The 21,006-nt window shown below is 40.6% G+C and overlaps 1 protein-coding gene across 1 annotated transcript in view; it reads right to left on the bottom strand.

Annotated features, from left to right (window-relative positions):
- The window catches only part of pcdh11 (protocadherin 11), a 150,166-nt gene that overhangs the window by 94,928 nt on the left and 34,232 nt on the right, over nucleotides 1-21,006 (bottom strand). The window contains exon 4 of the mRNA XM_034092901.2: nucleotides 4,368-4,427. Within this exon, the coding sequence (XP_033948792.1) occupies nucleotides 4,368-4,427 (60 nt within the window). The remainder of the gene's footprint in view (nucleotides 1-4,367; nucleotides 4,428-21,006) is intronic.

Raw genomic sequence — 21,006 nt, 5'->3', positions numbered from 1 at the left:
AAAGTTGACATACACCTCAAAACATCTGCACTAGCATGAAGCTCATTTACTGAGGTGTATTTTATTGCAGCAGATCGCGATTTACTTTAAAAATACATCTTGGTATACTTCCAAGAGCTTTCGGGCGTTTCATATGAACACCTAAGTAGGATCTGTGAAAGTCACATTTCGCCTGCATTAAATATAGTCCAAATCATTACGGTAGGCCCTGGGTCTTGGTATTATCCAGTGATGGGGCTAAGATGCTTATACATATAGCAATCTGGGGGACCAGTCAGTTGGACAGGATTCCTGGAGCACACAATGACTTCCCATTAATGGGTTGCAGAGCATCAGGAGAGCCCACCCTGAGCAGAGATGTCCATGTGGATGTGGCCCGTGGCACAGGGGTACCTGCTCCCAGCCATCTGCACTGATTTGACAAATTATTCTATATCAAAGGCCTCTGCCCTGATTTGGGTGGTAATTGATTGGAAGTGAGGCACTCAAATCCCTGATTGGTTTAGCTGGATGTGGGGGGGGGCATCCTAAGAGAGAGAGAGAGAGAGAGAGAGAGAGAGAGAGAGAGAGAGAGAGAGAGAGAGAGAGAGAGAGAGAGAGAGAGAGAGAGACTTGCACGTTACGATAATTCAGCATTTGTGGGAATTTGTATGTTTGCTAGAGTTTTATACAGAACCATCCATGCCATCTCTGTGTTTCTGGATATCCAATTTGTTAGTGTGTCCATGAAGATTGGATTTCACCATTCAAAAAAAGGAATTTGGTTCGAAATGGAATATTATTGATTTGTTCCACATGGAGGTGTGGTCTGATGCAGATATATGAGCATGGCGAGCCGACTGAGAAGGACGAATGGATTATATTCCTTAGTCAATTTCCCCAGAATTGTTGATGCTATTATCCCTTGTTGTGAAAATGGTGTGACAGAAGAGGGATAACATCAAACATGGAGGCTAGTCATTGTTTGTGGTTCCCTTTGGGATTACCTCAACCTCACAGCAGACAGACATAAATGACATCCTTAATATTTATTCTATATTAAATGTAATCTGCTTTATGTAAGGCATATATTTGAATTGGTTTGAATATTTAATTTAAAAAGTACATTTGAAGCAGTCAAACATTCTCTTGACATGACAAGATGACATAACCTTCGCGGAGTTTTCAGTCAAATTCCAAATATTGATGTGAATTCAATCATAAATTACAGTGTTTAACGTGGGGCCTTATGAACCATGCAAGTATATAAAGCTTGCACAATGTAAGCCATGCTGTGACCAGCTCTACCAGTTATCCAACCAATCATGTACCGAAATGGCATGTTGGATGTTCTGCAGATAAGCCAGGAGACTGTTAATGCAACTGTGACAGTGATGCAACAAACGGCCTACCTCCTTTATTACACGGCAGGCTGGCTGCACCGCATACCTTTTGCCATTTGACACAGACATGTTGTGCTTACTAGTGACAGATGCTGCACAGCACTGGTCCCAGAGGACACAAATGACCTTTTGGATTGTCTTTTTTTCAGTCACAAAGCATTATTTGTTCGACGATGGCCACCAATGCAACCCCAGGCACCCTGATGGGGCCGTGGGTTGTTACTGCTTGTCTTCTGAGATCACATTTACCTCATATGTATTGTGAGTGTGCGTCTGAGACGAGTTGAGTGAGTGAATGTGTGTGTGCCTGTGTGCCTGCACTTGCAAGGCATTGCATGTTGACATATGTGTTCAGGAAGATGCCTCACTAACCACCCCTGCTTGATGCCATAGCTTAATTGATGCATGACTCTTGTTTGGATGCCTATGAGGGATCTCATTTTATTATACAGAATGAATTATCATTAAGATGTGCTTATCCGGTGGCCTTTCCTTGACTTAAAAATGCTACTGCACACAGGATCTCTTATCTGTGGCAATCAGCATGTTTACATTTACATCTCGAACCTCACAGAATAAAGTTTGATTCAAGGAGCAGCATGTCTGTCTTGCATGTTCAACACTCAGCTTCTACATTGTTGGGTGAAATTGCACCGGGAGGCTCTCATCTTCTGCGGAAAGTAAAACTGTGAAATGGCCTCCTGTTGTTGCACGGCTTTAGTTTACCTTAGCCATTTCAAAGCTGGCAGGAACAGGGTGCAGTGAAGGCCCCATACTGTCAGAGGTGCTTGATCCCCACCCCCAGCCTTGCCCTCTCCATCTGTCACCTAACTAGAATGCACTGTTCACAGAGACACACAACGTGTAAATACAATGTATTTATGCATGTATGCACACGAGTTATGCACGTTCTGTACAGACACAAACACTATAATGTAGGCCAGAACACCTACAATATCAAAGAACTTGATTTCATATTTGTAATATAAAATGTTGTCAGTAACAGAAAGAAACATGCGGTGAATAGAGATATTGCCGTTTCTGTTTACCCCTTTGCTACAAATGGCATTCTGCAGTTTATGCACGGGAACATGTATGAACCCTCACATCTCTTTTAAACAATTCATTCCTTTCCTGTTGTGCGATAATGAGAAACTATAATTCATGCTGTAGAGTCACAAGAAAACCTTGTGAAAAACTGACACAATTTTCTGCCGCCCGAAGCCTTGTGTCAGAAATATGATCTTACCCTCACCTCTTACCCTGACTGCCGGACTGTAATGATGCTCTGAGGTGAGACCACTCATCAATTATTCACAGAATGCAAGATTTTCACTCTTTATCTTCTCGCCAGCTAGAGGAGACCATTTAAGAAAAATAGAGGAGGAAATAAAGGAAAAGAGAGAGAGTGAAAAAGCAGCAAGCTGTTGGCGGTTGAAAGTTTGCGGTGGACCGACAATGCTCTCTCGGTGAGTTATAATTGTAGTTTAACAATGTGTGGACCCCCGAGATTTTCAGTATGCAATATATGGCCTTTAGACTAGGATCGCTATGGAAACCAAAGGCCCTGAACGACCTGCAATGCCCACCCACTCGGACAGCCGTTAATCATCTTCGCTCAGATCCTGGCACTGCAGAATTTGACCAATGTGTCAAGAAGCAATTATATATACTTAGTGCTTGGGCACCCGATCTCCTCCCTCCCCTGTCTTCGCTCGCTCTCACACTCTTAATATAATCACAGAGCAGTCAGTTTAAAAGCCCTCTGTTCATTTCACTATCTATCTGGGGGTTGCACACAATGCAGATGAAGAGAAGTGTAAAAAGAGGGTATTCTATTTTGAGAGCCGTTATAATCAGAATATTCTTTTCATATAAATCATATCAGCCATTTACTCGTTTTACCAGCCTCCTGAGCTGACTGACATACTAAATTAGCCCAGCTGGCCCATTGCATTCGCGGCACATATTGGGTTGGTACGGATCATGGAGACTAATGTGAGCTGACTAGAGGGAGATTATGTTCCGCTGCTAACAGCTAAAACGTGAATAACAGGATCTGCAAACCCACGGTGTTACCCCATTACATCAGCCCTGATCAGCTGTGTGAAAATGTAAAGAGAGCAAGTCAGGAGAAGAAGGAATGAGAGGGAAACGTGGCAGCCCGTAATAAAGGAACAGACACAACATTAGAGTGATCTGACATATCGTATTGTATTATTATTTATTGTCATACCACCGTCTGCACTTTCAATGGCACCAACATCTTTTTAGACAGATAGCCGTGCATTAGTGATGTATGGAGTGTTATGCTTTGAACAGTTGATGACAGGCTGTCAGACAGCTTCCCTCTTTTGGACTCCTTTTACCAAGGTCCACTCTTGCAACAGCCACTCTCACCATACCGGCCATTCATCCAGAAAAGGACACGGCATTTTTGACACATTTGGTGCTAAGTGAACTGAAATTGTGTGAATTTCACTACATACCACATTATCACATTTGCAAGAGGCATGCAGCAGGAGCAGGAAGTGAAGGGGAAAGTTACTTCAGTCAGTATGTGCGTGACTCGAGACCATCAGAGTGAAGTGGTGACTTTGACTGTGCATGTACAGGGCTAATTAGCATTGAATAAATCTGCCCTTCTCGCCGCATGTTAGATGAACGTTGAATCATAATCATAATGAAATGCAGAGATAAAGCCTAGCAGGAACGTAGAGATATTCCTGTTTTTTACATGAAAAACTCTCTTTTTAGAAGAAATACATTTGCATATCCTTGGCGAAAAGTCTTGAGAAAGACATATGGTGATAGAACATCACAAATGTGACAAGGGCATTGACATGGTTTAAAGCTAATGACACATATAAGATGTAAATGGGCACACACAAAAATAACCTACTAATAAAATGTAATTATTAAAATATATTCAATGATTTTACATAATGTTGTTTCTCCCCTGCCTGAAAGAAAGCTGGAGCTTACCTTATGAGGACACATGGGGAGCGGTGAGTTAAAAGACTTCTCCGGTGTCTGGTTCAGGTTCTACAAGAAAAACACATTATCAGGGACATGTTTTCAGAGGAGGGCATCTCCCAGCAAATCTTTAGTGACAGAAGTTGCAGCTTATTTCCCAGTCCTTGCCGTTAGCATTTTGCAATATATTTTAGAGGGGTTAAGCGACTCTCAATCAACAAGCTCGTCTGCCGCCCACTAATCTAAGACCACAGCTTTGGTTGACAGTCATATTTTCAATCTTTAGCTTGACAATATCATCTTATCATATGTCCACTGAGTGGGTATAGTGATGTTTTTGTTTTGTTTTCCACTTTCCCTGCTTTCTATCCGCTTACAAAGATTATAAATCCTTTTCTGTCAGAAGATTTTACTGAACATATGTTCAGACTTCTGCACACACGCCCGAATGCATTTTTTAGGTTAAATGATTATCACATTGTTAATACACCGATACATCACTCAGATACAAGAAAACACCATTAAAAGCAGACGCAAGGTAAGTCAACAAGCCAACAACAGATGGTCCTGCTGCTTGTGATTATGCAAAGATCCAAAGTATTTGCATTCTCACAATGCCATCGAAAAAAAGGGAAGCAGAAGCCATCTTCGGCTGACCCCAGAGAGAAACAAAAGAGCAATGGGTGAGAAAAACCCAGCAGGGGTGTGGATGGGCTCTGCAAACTCCTCTTGGGAAGGCCCTGTTGGTTTTTAAGCAGGTGCTTTTTTCAATTATGTGCATGTGGTACGTCTGATGCTCCCTGACACTATTAATGCCTGCCTTATGGTATCACCAGGACAGATAAGACACTGAACTCTCCAGACTCTTAACATCAATATTTCATTGCAACTTAGAAGCAGAACACCTCACTGGCCTCTAAAAGTAGAACAAAAAGCAGCCCGGCTTTCTGCAGCATAAACACGTATCATTAAATATGCATGATAAATGGGACTTGCTGGGATGATGGAATTAGTTGACAAATGCTTCCCTATAGATTGAGAAGTCTATACAACGATGATATCTTAATTGATGTGACAAATAAACACAAATTATTTTCTTTGGGGACAAGACCAAGAAAAAAGGAATTAGTTTTGAGTGTGGTGCATGCAAGTAGATGGTAAGATCTCCAGTGGTGAAAACAGAATGCCCTTGGTTTTATGCAATTTTGAGTTATATATTTTATATTGTGGATGAATGGGGATAGATGAAAAATGAGGATAGTCCAATTAATTATGAAATGAACCTGAACTTTTGAAACATTATTCTGCTCTGTACCACCACTGATGGTTAATCATCAGCAAAACAGAACACTTAAAAAAAGACCAAACATTTCCAATTAATTTAATAACTCCCAGACACTCTAGGATAGTTTGATGTGCTATTCAAAAGCAAAAGGTCAACATCTTCTGTATAATTAGTATACACACAGATCCGATCAGATCCCAAATATGCTACAGTAAATTCCCTGAGCAGAACATTTAGAGAAGTCTGTTTAAAACTGCAAGTGAACAACAGGGTTTCTATGCCATTTCCATCAATCATTGTAATACACAAATGATGTGATAGAAGCAATATTTACGGACACAAATATGTTGTAAAAACTTCCTTGGATTCAGTGCTTTGATGCATAAGGCAGCCTGTTTAAGCTTGATACCAGCCATCGAGAATCTAAATCTCTAAGCCTTTCCTGGACTCAAACACAAACAAATAGCAAGATCTCCCATGGCTATAATCACTGTTGTTTTATTGTTTTCTGATTTCTTTCTGCCCAGTGCAATCTCAATTTCTATTTTGAAAAGAGCAAAACATCACTTTTCATGTTGTTTTGTCACAAAGCTCCAGTGTGACACAGATGTGTAAAGGTAGTTGTTCATATTGAATTGCTCACCATTATAGAAAGCATGCAGTTTGTGAGCAATAACTCATATGTATACAGAATACACAAATGGGATGATGATCATGTCATAGGAAGATACCTTTTAAATAGAAAAGGAATGATGATACAAAAAACTGCAGGCATTTTTCAACCCATTTTGGTCTGGAACATTTTGCATCTGATCGGGAAACACTATTGACAAGGCTCGCAACAGAGGGACTTGGATTACACCATGTATTGATGTTTTTGTCTGGTCAGAGGGCTTGGGGTGGTTATTGTAATTTGATGAGGCCCAAAGAACAGAATGCTAGGATATACAAAAACATGTATTTTCTGAGGAAACGGAAAGAAAACTGAAACATGATGTGTTTTTGTCTGATTTCTTGGAGACATGCTAGTTTGGCAAGGATCCATCCTGCTGTTCCTTAGGATGGTCTTCCTTAAGCATAATTATTACTCTCACTTGAAAACTGTTATAACCTGCAAATTGTCTTAATTACAGTATGTGCTGAATAAAACATATTGAGGTGAACCTTCAGTACAATGCAGAAACAACCAAGATTACATATTGCGTAAAATACATTTTGCCCAAACCTTGTAACTTCCTTTCTGTTTCTATTTGCCAGATGTAGTAGTCTAGTCACATTCAACAAGCCAACTTCCCTTACAAGCCCCATGAAATAACAAGAGCACTATTCAGTGCTGAGTGGACAGGGACTTGTGGCACATTTGTGTTTCCAGCCCCATCAGCTCAGCCTCCATTCTCCACACACACAAGAGGGCTCTATCCTGTCGTCTTTCCCCGGATACCTCACAAGTGGCATGCTACATTTAGTAAACTGTGTTTCCAGCAGCTAGTAACTGCTTTTTCTAGCTCTTTTTGCCACCCCGAAATTAACCCCCCCCACCCAATAAAATATAGTCCTTGCACTAGGATTAAAGGGGAAATGTAGTTCAAGGATTATCAAATGCCTTTGATCATGTGACTGCCATGTTTTTGATCTGCAGCACAGCACCAAATATATTCTCTTTTTCTTGCCTTCTGTCTCCTTTCCCTCTCCATGGATTTCCCTTGGCTTGATGGTTCCGTGCAGACAGTGTGAGAAAACCTCCTGACAGACAGTCAGAAAAGAGAATGTAACCAGCGTATTAACACGTTTATAACATGTAAGATGGGTAAGCGTTAAATGCATTTTTATTTTAGCCACTGTGGTGTCCGTTATAGCTTTTTCCCATATAGAATGTATGTATTTTACATTTCCAACTCCTTTTTGAGGCAATGACACAGTTGTGTTAGGTAGGGAGAGGCGACCACATATTATTTGCCTTTGAAACAGGAAGTAAGGTTTCAGATCCCCTCCGCACCCCCAACTGCACCCCGCTGCTGTTCATTAGCAATGTCTGAGCCTAGGGCTATTATGCAGTGTTTCAATCCCTGCATTATTATTATTTAGAGAGGGAGACTTGGACATGCAATCATAGGGACACGCAACACTTGTATCGCAAAGCAATGCCTTTTCCATGATGCCCAGACTAAAACCCTATAACTGTGAGCCAGGGGATCTGTGGCTCAAATTTAGTCAACATACCTCGAAAAATGTTCTTTATCCTCAATGTACGATCACCCCTTATTAGTGTCATTGTCAAGAAAAAAAACGGGGCATATCAAAACAATTATTTTGATGGGGCTTCAAGCAACACAACCTTTCAATGTGAATGACATTGGAACCTTGCATCATAATGAGGCGTGGTTTCAGGCACACAAAAAAGCCCATCAAAAAAATGATTGAATATCGTTTTAATGGGTAAAAACCTAGAAGGCTTTCATACTGTTTACCTGCCATGTTTCTGATAGACCATGTCAGTCAAGTTGAAGAACACATAAACAACATGGAGACAGGCAGACAAGACATAAGTATACTGCCTTCCATCTTCGTCTCGGCTTGCCATGTTTATCTAGTCTTCCCTGTGAGCTTAGTGCAGTACTGTGCATATGCATACAAAATGATGAAGGTTCAGAAACTAGAGCCTGAAGGAAGCTGCACATATAGCACAAGCTCTTTGAAACTGTGCCAGGGTGGGCCTCATTTGCAAAGCAATTTGACAACAAAAGTAAAATACTCTACAACTTCAAACCAAATTCTCGAGATGCCGGCTCTGCAGTTTGCTCACAGAGGAAATTCAAGAGGGTTACATCTGGTGTCTTGTGTGTGTGCTTCTGACATGGCTTATTTGCAGACCTAGCATTGCACCGGTGCAATGTCATGATTGTTTTGGCAAGGAAAGAGCCCTAATTTACATGAGAGGGAGTCCTGGAGCTACACAGGAGCTTGCCTTTGACCAAGGTGCCAACAATCCGGCAGAAAAACAATGTAATTACAATGCTGTTTAGAACAAACTCACTGTTTCCTGCAGGACCACATACAAATCACCCATTCATCCAAATGGGCATGACTGAGAAATGTGATTAAATAGTTTGTATAATTGTATACATTTTTAATAACGAAAACAAAACGTGAACTATAAAGACGATCTTAGATTTATTAGATGTATAGCTTTATTTTGTATATGAATTGATATTTATGCAAATCCTCTATTGCATTCTCTTCTCCTGATATAGACTGGAATCGAGCAAGCTCCAACATCAAACAGCCAGCCTCTATCACCAGACCTCATCATTTGATATTTAGTGTTCTTTTGTTTCTGTCCCTGTGATTTTGAAGAGTCCCTGGAACCATGGATTGTTTTGACAAGTGCAATATTGCTGTGGATTAACTAGAACAGGATTTCATACCATGTGGGTTTATGATAATCTAAAATATGTCGAGGAAGCTTAATATTGTTATTCCTGCCTATACAACTGCTGGGACTTTGCATTAGGACATTACACTTTCAGAAACCTGATACCTACGGAAAGGGCTTGCAGTTTTATATTGAGATACTGTGTACAACAATAAAAACAGTAGCTCAACAAATGTTTTTGTATCAATTCTGTGCCATGCCTTTAAAAATCAGGTCACATAGTCTCTATGTTCTCTAAGTTTCAAGCTTTTTATATTTCCACTACCTGCAAGTGAGACAGAGGGTGACTTTATTTATGTTTTAATATTTGGCTACAGTCACAGGTCAACAACACCTTGTAAGAATCGTTCCAAAGTGCAAGCTCTACCTCAATACTAAACAAAAAAACAACATTTGTTTCTTAATATCACTTTCTGACAAACTGTAAAGAGGTATCCTTATTTGCTGGCTGTAATCATGGAAAAAGTCATTTGGAAATGAGGAGTTTACTACATAATTTAATTAAATAATACATTCTGATTAAAAAATTAGAGATTCATATTATCCTGGTTTTATTCAAGCAACAAGATGTGTTGCTGATTATTCCTGTGAATGTCTTGAGTGCATTATGTAAATGTTCCGTTTTTTAAGGGGAGAGGTCTCAATGGATGACTGGAAATAATGACTAGTGTATTCAGAAATGTGTGTCTAATCAGCTAACAGGCAAACACTACAAAATGGCTAAGATAGTTTGGAAACGAGGGGGCAGTTTTGTACAAATTGAGGCCATGAGGCGAGAGACTATGTGCTGAAAAACTCTCTAATCCAGTAATATTTGTGGGTGACTTCCTAAGATAATCACTTTGGCATTGTCTTGATGAGAGAGCCTCGCCTCATTTAAGTTGTCTTTGGGATCCGGATCAATCCACATGGCGGGAGTCAGACTTGTACACTTGACCATATAATGCGGCATGCTTGTCACAAACCGGAATGCATTTCTCTCTTCAAAGTATATTTCTTGGCCTGCGCTCGTCACTCACTCCCTCTAACCAATTTGTCATTCTAAGCCTAGCCTCTCTGCTGCCAGCGCCTAGATGATAGCAATGGGCCTCTCTGATCCAGGCAGTGGCGAGGGAGCAGGCCAAGTGTTAACGCGAGCCACCCTGGGACACCAAGCAGGCGCTTCTGCCGGCTGATGCACGACTCCACGGCCGAGAGGAACTGGCTTTGCAGATGCTTCCAATTCGACACAGAGTGGAGCTCATCTACTTTGTGAGGACATTTGCTTTGTGTTTGTGCACTGCATTTGTGCTTGTTTATGTATTTTGTGTGCAAGTGTGCATGCATATGAGTGTGTATCTCTGAAAGATTAAGAGAGGTCTGTTTGTGTGAACACAGTGTTTGTGCATGAGTGAATATATCTGTGTGAAGCTGCTTTTCATATAAAAACACAATTATCCTGAAATGAGGCTGAGCTTTTTCTTTTCTTCTTTTGGTTAGAAATGATAGTTTTTGCTAATTTTCAATGACCTACTATTTTGTTGCTGATGTCCTTTAGAAGTGACTATAATCAACGTCCTCCATTGACAGACCTTCCTCTCAAGAGCATCACTGTAGTCGTCACTTCATTGTTCCTGTTTTAAACAACCATTAATATCCTCAATCAAATGCCTGGATGCTGCTTTGCTGTTGAGCTTATCAGCAACTGTTAACCAATGTACTACTGCAGTTCTCTCTCTAGTCGGGTGAGCAGAGCATTAAGTGTATTCAAAATTACATTAGCTGCCATTGTTACTGACTGCTTCTAACGCTCAGGCTAAACTTTATTTTGATAAATGAAAATACACACCATCTTATCAAGTCAAATGAGCCGGTGCATGTGGTCCGCTTTAGCCGGTCCACTTTCCTCATTTTGCTGGCATTTTAAGAAAATGGATCGGAAATTATACAGTTCTTTCGAGATTTTGATTATTCACAACAGTGTGACTAGAGAACAAAATAATGGCCACTATTTGGGGGTACATTTGGCAAATGTATGCTAATAATATTCTGTTTGTCAAATTACAGAGAAGGCGCTCTGTTATAATCAGCAGTCTCTCTCTGCAGAGGTGCTCGAACATGCACCTTTCAAACCCCTGTGTTTTTTATGTTGCATTCGGTGACCAGGTTCAGGATTAAACAATGCATGGATAATGCATTTTACAGAAGAAGACATATTTATCTATAGCGCATAGACTAGCATCCACAATTCTGCTCCTAACAGTAGGCTCTCTGAAAATAGACTGGTAGACCTTCATCTGCATGAGAATTGAGACTTGAAGTAGCTTGTTGAATGCGTAGCCCGAGCTTTCTCGTTAGACATTGATACCCATCTCACAATGCAACACCAGCATTTTATCTGTCTGCGAGATTCAGTATTTGATTGGGAATGAATCTGGAAGGCTCCAATCAGTTTCCCTTGTATGAGCACAGTTAACATGTGTGTGACTGCTCCTTGAGCACTGATGGCAGAGACATGGGCGATTAAGGCCAGAGCCCCAATCAAACCAGCTGTGTGCCATTCCCCTCATGGCACTGGTTGTGCCAGGCATGTGTTCCACACGACCAGCAGGCAGAAACGCCTCGACCAAACCCCCAGTCTGGGGAGTTACGGCCACACATGAACCAGGACATGTGGGCAGATTGGGGTTTAAGCTATTCAAACATTTTACAGAGACAGAGCTGCTATGCAAGCAGAAATAATCTCATTGGTTTCGTAAACCTCAGCGGAGAGTTCTTCTGGCCAAGTAGTAGTTGGCTGCTGAAAGCCCAATGCAAAATGTAGGGAGTAAGACAGTAAATCATGTTATGATCCCAGGGCTCTTCCTTAGTAAACTAATGTAATTAAGGAATACTTAAAACAAGAAATGTAGGTTATATTGATTCTATTTTTAAGCGATCATTCCTATCTTGTATTATATCGCTTAGAGCAATCCAGCTAGCTTTTGCTCTGAAAAATATATAAAAAAGATAATGACATCATCACAATTAATTACATTATATACAAGAACTGTCAAAAAGATGTGAAAAACGAATAAACATGGCAAATCAATTTTACAATCTCATATTGAATGAGAATATAGCCACTGCATTCATCCTTTAGGCACTTGCGCCCTGTTTTTGTAAAGTAGTTTGATTCATAGAGGTAAAATGGTGGCTTCTTCTTCAGGATAGTTAGACAAAGGGACTCTGATTAACAAGGAATGTTTTCGACATAAGCATGTTCTACTTAAGTAAGTGTCTTACAAATCACGACTGGGGTATGGGGAATGTAGACAGAGAAGTAAATTCAAATTGCAGTCATTTAGAATGAAATACTGTCTGAAAGACATGGTCAATAACTAGAGTGGTACAGAAATCAATCTGTAACATGTAGCCCTTCAGGCGGCCCTGTCAATCCCCACATGTGTTTCTAACATAATAACTGAGCCGTTCAACACAGATGAAATAGCAATACTTTGTTTTGTGTTTTAGGAGGACATCCATGAAGTATGCAAATCTATGTTGTTACAAATGTATCTGAGATGTTCAATGGACCTCTCTTCAAATTGTAACCCGGCGTTTGCCCCACCCCCTTAACACAAACCGTTTTTCTCTGAATGACAAGCCATCATCCAGCTATCAAAGAGAGGCACATACAAGGCCTTCTAAACACCTATTAGAGCTATCGATGGCAGAGGCAGAGGTTACGGCCATGGAATGGAGCGGATATGTGTGTCTCTCAATCCACATTACCAGCATCTTTGGAAAAAGCTTTATAGATTTGGACAGAGGCGAATGAAGGCTTTATCAGCACCAACACAGAGAAACACATTAAGGGATCAGAACCCCAAAGGTCAATTGTGGCCGTGGGCAGTGCTTTGTTGTGGTGTCCTCTCTGTATCTTGCACTGAAGCACAGACTGATGTGACAACAAGTCATAATACCAATGTTATGCCATCAATATGAAACACAGAAGCTGATAAGTGTTCTTTATACTTATCATACCATTACTTAACATTTAAAAATATTCTCATTTTCTGTGAAATACAATGCACATGCTTGGTTAGCTCTTTTTTGACATGCAAATGCAAGTATATAGTTGCTAATGTATCGAGGGAAATAGGTGCTATGGAGTCAGAAAAAGCTTGTTTGTAACCAGCTTGCAATTTCTGGAATGTATTCATCTGTTGTCTATCTCACATATCGGAGATGGAATGCGCTTTTATGATTGCAACATCTTATTGAGACAAATGTTACTGGAACTGTAGCTGAACTATGCTGCCAAACATCAGTCTTCTTCCAAACCTCAATTCTATGACATGCCGTCAATACTGTACATGTCAACACATGTCAACACATGTCAAAACAGCACATTGCCCTTGTTCAGAGGATGTAAAACCTCTCCTTTTTCAAGATTTATTGTTTTTTATATATATATTTTAGGATCTGAACAATATACTTTGTCAGACTGTGTTGAGATTTACTTATATTTTGCAGGGCAACACTCACTGGTTGAGACAAATCCTTAATCCCTCACAAGATAATAATAATAATAATAATGTAATCCTTATTCCCAGATGGAACCATTTTCTGAAAAGACAGTTGTTGGCCCCGCAGAGGTTCTATTCAAGAAGAAGAGCAATGGGAAGTTACTTTAAATACACAGCAATTAAAATAAGACACACTGCACAATCCTACCAACCATGCTAATCCTTTCCGATACAGATGTAGCTATTGTAGTGCAAAACTTTCTCATTTGTACTGTATTGGTATATAATATTGCACTCTTACTCCATCCCTGGCTGTATTACTGCAGAAAGAAAACATGTATTGTTTTCAGTTGCCAGTAGTTGAAGTTGTGATCTGAATACCTGCCATTGAACAAGCAAAATATTTTAGTTTGTGGAATATCAAGTTTACTACACCTCTAAAAGAGAAAAAGGGAACACATATGGCTGCAACAGCTGCTGCAATACTACGGTAGAAATATTCAGCACAGATGAAAAATTATGAGGGCCTTTTTTCTCGTGGACTTCACAAAAGTCTAAGAACACAAACATGCGCAGGCGTTCGCACAGTGAAATACATTCATGAATGCAAAACGCTGGTAAACATGCGACTGAAGACATGCCGCTTGATGTTGTTAAGCGGGAAAATCGTTCATGACCACAATTAATGATTGTGAATATCCTAATGAATGCTACCCGTGTTCATGATTGCCATCTTGCTATCTGTATACAGGCGATAAATGTTATGTGAGAAATTGTAATTGTTATGCTAACCTTTGAAATAAATACAGATAAGAAAAAGCACATGTATGAGGGATGTCAAGATAACTTAATGTCATATATTATAAGGATACATACATGATGCATATGTTTCTCTTTGATTTTCTGTATTTATTCCTGATTTATTTTTATATTTGATCTGTTTCTCTCCTTTCTTTCTTTTTGAAAGGCAGTCTCTCTAAATCCAATATAGTTTCTCTCAGCGTGAGGCAGCTTCAAAGCCCTGCTCTGTGGTCAGTCCCGTCGATCCTCTCACCCACCTCCTGGTTGTTTAAGAGAGCAAAAGCACAACAGTGCAGTTTCTTAAACACACAGATCCAGCCCAGAACCAACAGAGGGGCCGCTGTTTGGCAGAAGAGCCTCTCTCTCTCTCTCTCTCAACCTTTTCTCACCTTGGACTATGACTCTCTCCCTCCCTCCCCTCATTACCCACCCTCCTCTATAGACCTTATTATACCCATATACTCCTCTCTCACTCCACCTCTCCCTCTCATACAGTTTATCTTCCGTTGTGTCTCTCACACTCCATCTGTCAGTTACCTCACCCTCTCCATTTCTCTACCATCATTTACCTTTTCTATCCCCGGCCACTTCAGCTGTCCTCACTCTTCACCTGGCACTCCATCCTAAAGTCCTGTGCCTCCCCTCTATCTTTGCTGCAACTCAATCCCTATCGCAGCCTCTGCCTTTAGCCTCACTCTCGATGTAGAGTGATTGATGCCAAGCCTGGGCTCCAGGCCATCCCTCCTACCACACACGTGGGAACATCGCACCGAAGCAGAGGGGATGCCGATACCTCAGAATGGGAGTTGAAGTGGCAGGCTGTGACGGGAGGTTTGGCGAACAAACCGTTCCCACCCATGTCTTAGGGGAGGCAGGCTTGGGGGGCCCCTTTGTGGGGAGCAGGAATTGGTACACTGGAGTGCTCATTATGGCACTGCAGGGACTGTCCTGCGGGCTATCCACTGTATGGCTGTGGAGCTCATTACGCCGAGCAGCCACGGTGCTCCAGGCACCCAGAGGCAGCAGGGCTCATTGCAGAGATAAGAAAGGGGAGGGCTGCCCAGATTACCGTTAATCAGAGGCACCTGTAGACAGTCTGCGCCTCCCTCCTCATTGCCTTCCGTTAAGCCCCCACCTCTCCCAAAGCGCACGCACTCTTTCTTTGCTGCTGTAATTATTGCAATTGCTTCACTTGACTGTCATTCTTGAGCAAGAAGTTGCACAGCTTGCCTCCTAATGAGAAACCCAAGCTATGATCCGGAGGTGTTATTTATTTATTTAATTATTTATTCAACACAGCACATATATAAAGTCAATTATTTAAATTAGTCTGATTTTAGCCCACCCTGCTCTGCGAAGCTCTTCCTGCATTATGCACATTCGACTCACATAACTCTCCATTCACCTTTATGTGGTGGATGGAGAGTTAATTAAGTTTTAATGTGGCACGTGCACTAAAGAGGAGGAATGTGATTCAAATCAGCTAATATTGAAACAGGAGGCGACACATAGTTTAGTTACATCAACAGTTCATCCCTGCAATATCGAGTAAAATGAAGGTAAATGGTTCAGACAGTGCCCAAAACAAAACACGCGGAGTATCTGAACAAATGTGAATGGATTAGAAACGCCTTGTTCAATATCATTCAGATGCAATCACACTTTCGCTGTTTAAAATGGGTTGTATTGGAGTCTGGGTATAGTCAGATTTCAGCAGTTTTAACTGACAGAAAGCAAACCACTTGGGATCCTTATATCTGTTCTTAGATCAGCTGGAGCTATTGAAATCACCTAAAGGAAGTGATAATCTCATTCACTCAGTTCATCACTTTTCCTCAAACTGTAACCTGATGTGAAACCAGCACTACCCTACACTGAGAAGAACGTGAACTCCTGCCTGCCTATTTGCAGAACAAGACATGTTACTGTGAGTTGTTTGGGCAAATGTCTATTTCTAAAGATGAAACAACAAACAAGTGTTGACTTTGATGTGAGTTAGAGGGTGCTAGCTAAAGTCTGTTTTAAGTGCTGAAGAGATGTACAGTAGGGATTAATAAAAACAAGAACGATGTGATGTGCATGACTGAACTACTTTTGTTATTCTCTCCATCCTTACACTCCTCCCTTCAGGTGCTGAGATGTTCTTTGAAACCAACTGTCAAGCTGTTGTCTGTGCAGGAAGCATACAAAGAGTTCATACAAAACCTGCACTTTATTTTTTGAAGCGCTTGAATGGATGTGAGGCTCGGCTTTTTCTGATCACACTGTGCGTGATATGTTTCAGGCAACACTTACCAACATGTATCAATTCTTAATAGCATGACATAAACCATGAAACTCAGTGTGACTAGTTATAATATGTGTAATATTGGTCTAATTATAATATTTACACCATAATCACACGACAGGGGAAATGTAAGACTCAATATTGGAATACTTATTTTGTTATTCTTCCTGCAAATTACATTATTTCCTGTCACTCATTGGGTATTAGGAATTATAAAACCAAAAAGCATAAACGTTAAACTCCTTAGCCGCTAAAACTCCCCCACAACCCTCTATCATGTTACCCAACAGATTCTGCCTCAATTAGATTAATACGCCCACTTTTAAACTCGTTCCCTGCATTTATGGTTTTAATGTTCACCATATGCAGACATGTGTTACGATTAATTTGATTTGAGCCTCTGTTAGTACGTTATTTTCTGGTTCAAAAAGCAACAATTCTACAATTCAGTCTGAATGTAAACGATACAAATAAATGGTGGTAGGATCTTCATTGGAATAATTGCAAGAATAAACTATTTGACAAAGCAACTGTTTATAATCAAATACATATCTAAAGAGTTTTGTCACTAATCATGGAACATGGCCTCATTATTTCAGCTTGATAAACTGCCACACCTGACAGAAATATGACATTCTAACAAAAACAAAAGATTTGTGTTGAGAAGATGATCAGCTCATTCCCTCGGTGCCAAATACGCTTATGTACTTCATGGGCTACACAGTTGTTGCACCATGGGGGGAAAATCAAGTTCAAAGAAGATGTCGTCTCGCAAACGAATAAAGTGGTGAAGAATTCACAAAACATCAAGTTTTTTTACATGTTTTATCTCCGAGTTTAGTTGATGAAATGGAACCGCCACACATTTTGTTTTGCCTGCAGTGGTGAGGCAAAAGGTGAAACAAAGAAACGAAACGCAAGAATGAAACAAATTATAAATAAATAAACCCTTTCAACGTAGAAAGCAGTATTCTCAATGTCTGTCATGGTCACAAATCAAAATCCCCTACGTTTTATGAAACATGTCGCCCCACGAGCCTTTACTTGTACTCATGTATTCTGTTTGTAGTTATGCAACTCAGAAAACTAAAAGCTAAGGGTTTATGACAGAATAACTGAAAGTAAATTGTCATATATTTCCGTTGCTTACCAGATGATGGATTATATTCATCAGTGCGAAGCCTCTAATTTAATCGGGAGCTGTGCTCATCAAACTCCTCTCAAAGGAGGTGTGCTGATCTGGGATCACTAAATATGTCCTTGTTTTTCTTCCATTTCCAGCGTGATCTAAAGGTAAAACTGATGTTAGATCAGCATGGGTACTTTGGAAGTAATAGTCCTGATCTCATTTGTGCTTTTGATGAAAGAGCTATGAGAGACGTGCATTGAAACGTCGCAACACCATCCATAATTTCTAATTCGGTAACAAAATGTGCAATTCAAATACAAAGGATACATATATATGTTCTTGATCATTGTTCTACATGTTGTTCGGCATTACAGTAACATTTCTATAAAACGTATAACTACACTCTGGATTCCAGTTTCAGCAGGAGTCTGCTATTCGGACACTTTTTGGCTTTTTCCTCTCCCTGCCCACACACAATGACACACTTGAGTTGTTAGGCCTGCCGTTCTGCATTAACCAGGCCCACAGTTCGCATACCAAATGACACTGGAACCTGAACTGATTTATTTTCTTCGGCATGCCAGTACATTTGTTTTCATTAGATGGGATTGGTCAGCAGTCTGGGCCCTTGTGTCCAGTAATGGAGCATACAATTGCGGGCCCATTATAGACGCAGAGTGAAATAAATGATATATTGATCTTAAATATGTCACACTCTTATGTCTCTCTGAACAGCTGTTACTACCACCACACACAAATCCCATTACGCATCTCCTTAAGGGAATATTCAGCGCACTTCATGCATCTCACTCATTGGGTGTAACTCTAGCAAATGCGATTCTCCAGCAGATGCGGTATACTCTGTGAGACATTTCTTAAGATATTAAGATCTTGAACAATAATGCACAAGGCTCGGTAAAGATTTACAGCTAATATAAAGCTGTAATGAAAACAAACTATACACTGAGGTGCGAAACTGAGCATTAATGAAATTACAAAGCGGGAACTCAGTACACTTCTCTGTGTAGTGTGCAATGAAACAGAACAGGACAGGAGAGCAACTGATGCATGCGAGTCACAATTACTATTTCATTAAGGAGCTGCTATTGGAAGACGTTCTCTGGCATTGTTGTGGGGAGGCTGGCACGGCACCGGAAGGGGGGTGGGGTATGATGGTTTGGGGGCGGTGGCGAGGGGGTTCTGAGGAGGAAGGGGGAGCAGTGGGTGGAGAGGAAACACGATTTAATTTGGGTCATCTCCCAGTCTGCACGAGGTCGGGTGACAGAGCCTCCCCTGCACCTAATCTGAAAACACATATGTTGTACTGGGTATCCACCTGAATTAATTGACCTAATTATTCCTGATATAAGAAGGAGGGGGAGTAGCAACAGAAACACATTTTTTATAAAATGCCATAGCATGTTTGTTCCACAAAAAGTCATTTAAGTGGCATGAATGCATTTACGAAGATGGCGGCTACTTGTCACGATGACATGTTAGCGTGCAACCGCTTTAATAGGGGTAAGCACATGCTTCACGATGAAGAGTGGAGTGTGGTTTTGGGGGGAGGGGTCATTTTTCTTTCCATAGACTCTCAAATGCACTGAAGCAGACAGGCACCACAGGTCAAGATGCCGCCTCAGATGCTACATTCCATCAGGCTAAGCCGCTCTTATGTGTCTTTCATGGCAACTTTTCAAAATTAGCCAATGGGATCAACAAGAACCGATGAACAACAATAAAAACAATATTCTTAGTAGAAATTATACTTTTGCTTTTGTGACACATTTGAACTGATATGAGTTCTGTATTAAATCATATAAATGGTCCCAACAAGGGTTTGAGGGTGATTGATTAACAAATGTACTATATTTGAAATAATTTTAGATCCCCAGTCGCATGTTTAGTGGTAAAAATAACTGCATCTAAAATGCAGTTGAGAGATGACAAAGAAAGCAGCAACTCGTTGCATACATAGCTAGAATTATAGTTCATTAATGTTCATTTCTAAATTGCCTTCAGTTAGCCTGACCACTTCAACCATCACACAACTGTGACTGATGGTGGCTAATTTTTGCAGGTGTTATACTGCACTTTATTCATCTCACTCTATGTGTAACTGGTTATGTTAATAGGATTTCAACTCAATGTATTCAAGTGCTGATCAATGGCATGCAATCTCGGCACTTCATGCATTATGTATTTTAATGAAACTCACTTGCTTTATAGCTGAATGGCTAAAGGTTAACAGTCCCAATAGGTGGGACTCCCTGAAGACTAATCTGAACTTCAAACACAGCTTTTTTTCTCACTCCACGAGGCAAAAGCGCACAACAACAGAAAAGTTGTTTTTATCACCTCTTCTTATGGCTCATTGGGAGAAAGAAAGGGATTTATTACCGCACATCCTTTGCTCATATTAATGTGACTGTAAATGCCCATAGATAGACATTTTACTCTCAGTAGGAAGTGAGGCAGAAAAGGAGGAATTAGAGGTTTGCGATTCAGTAAGAAGTACTGGTGCAAGGGAGGGGAGAAGGGAGAAATGGGGGAGAAAGAGAGGAATGTGTAGGTGGGGAAGAAGTAATAGGAGAAGATGAGAAGGACTGGAATCATTAACGTAGGATAACATCTCTCACCAACAACAGAGATAGATATGTCACAGAATCTATAATTATGCTACTTTGGCATTTTGATTTCGAAAATGGAAGTCATTTCACCAGTGAGATCTTAAGCTCCTCTCTCTGCAGTTTAATATGGAAAAAAACCAGGCGTCTCTGAGGGCCCTCGTCTCTCTCCACTGCCACTCCCTGCTCAATAAAACTGGCATGCTATTCCCAAGATGAGGGTCCCAATAGACTATGTGAGGACTGTGAGGTAAAATACCCTCCGGTCCCTACTAAATCTAGAAGTGGAAGACAGAAGGTGCTAGAGACATATCCTGTGAGGGTCACTTGGCAGTTTTCACCTTATTGTATTCTCGGTCATCAAGATTTGCCTGTGGCTTTCAGGAAATGATGTTGAGCTGCCCATGAGAGAACTCTTTTCTATTTCAAAGGAAACTGTACTGTGAGCGTGGCAAAGCAGAGCCGTATGGAGATATCTGTCTATTATTCAGATGACATTAGCAGTGTAACAAAACGGTAAAGAGATGTATAGATTTGATCGGTAGTCGTTTAAAATGAATGAATGATGAACGATGAAAAAATGAAATCTGGCTTTT

The sequence above is a fragment of the Pseudochaenichthys georgianus genome, chromosome 10, assembly GCF_902827115.2.
Source record: "Pseudochaenichthys georgianus chromosome 10, fPseGeo1.2, whole genome shotgun sequence".
Classification (NCBI taxonomy): domain Eukaryota; kingdom Metazoa; phylum Chordata; class Actinopteri; order Perciformes; family Channichthyidae; genus Pseudochaenichthys; species Pseudochaenichthys georgianus.
Note: the sequence above shows the minus strand (reverse complement) of the source record. Positions and strands in the feature narration are given on the sequence as shown.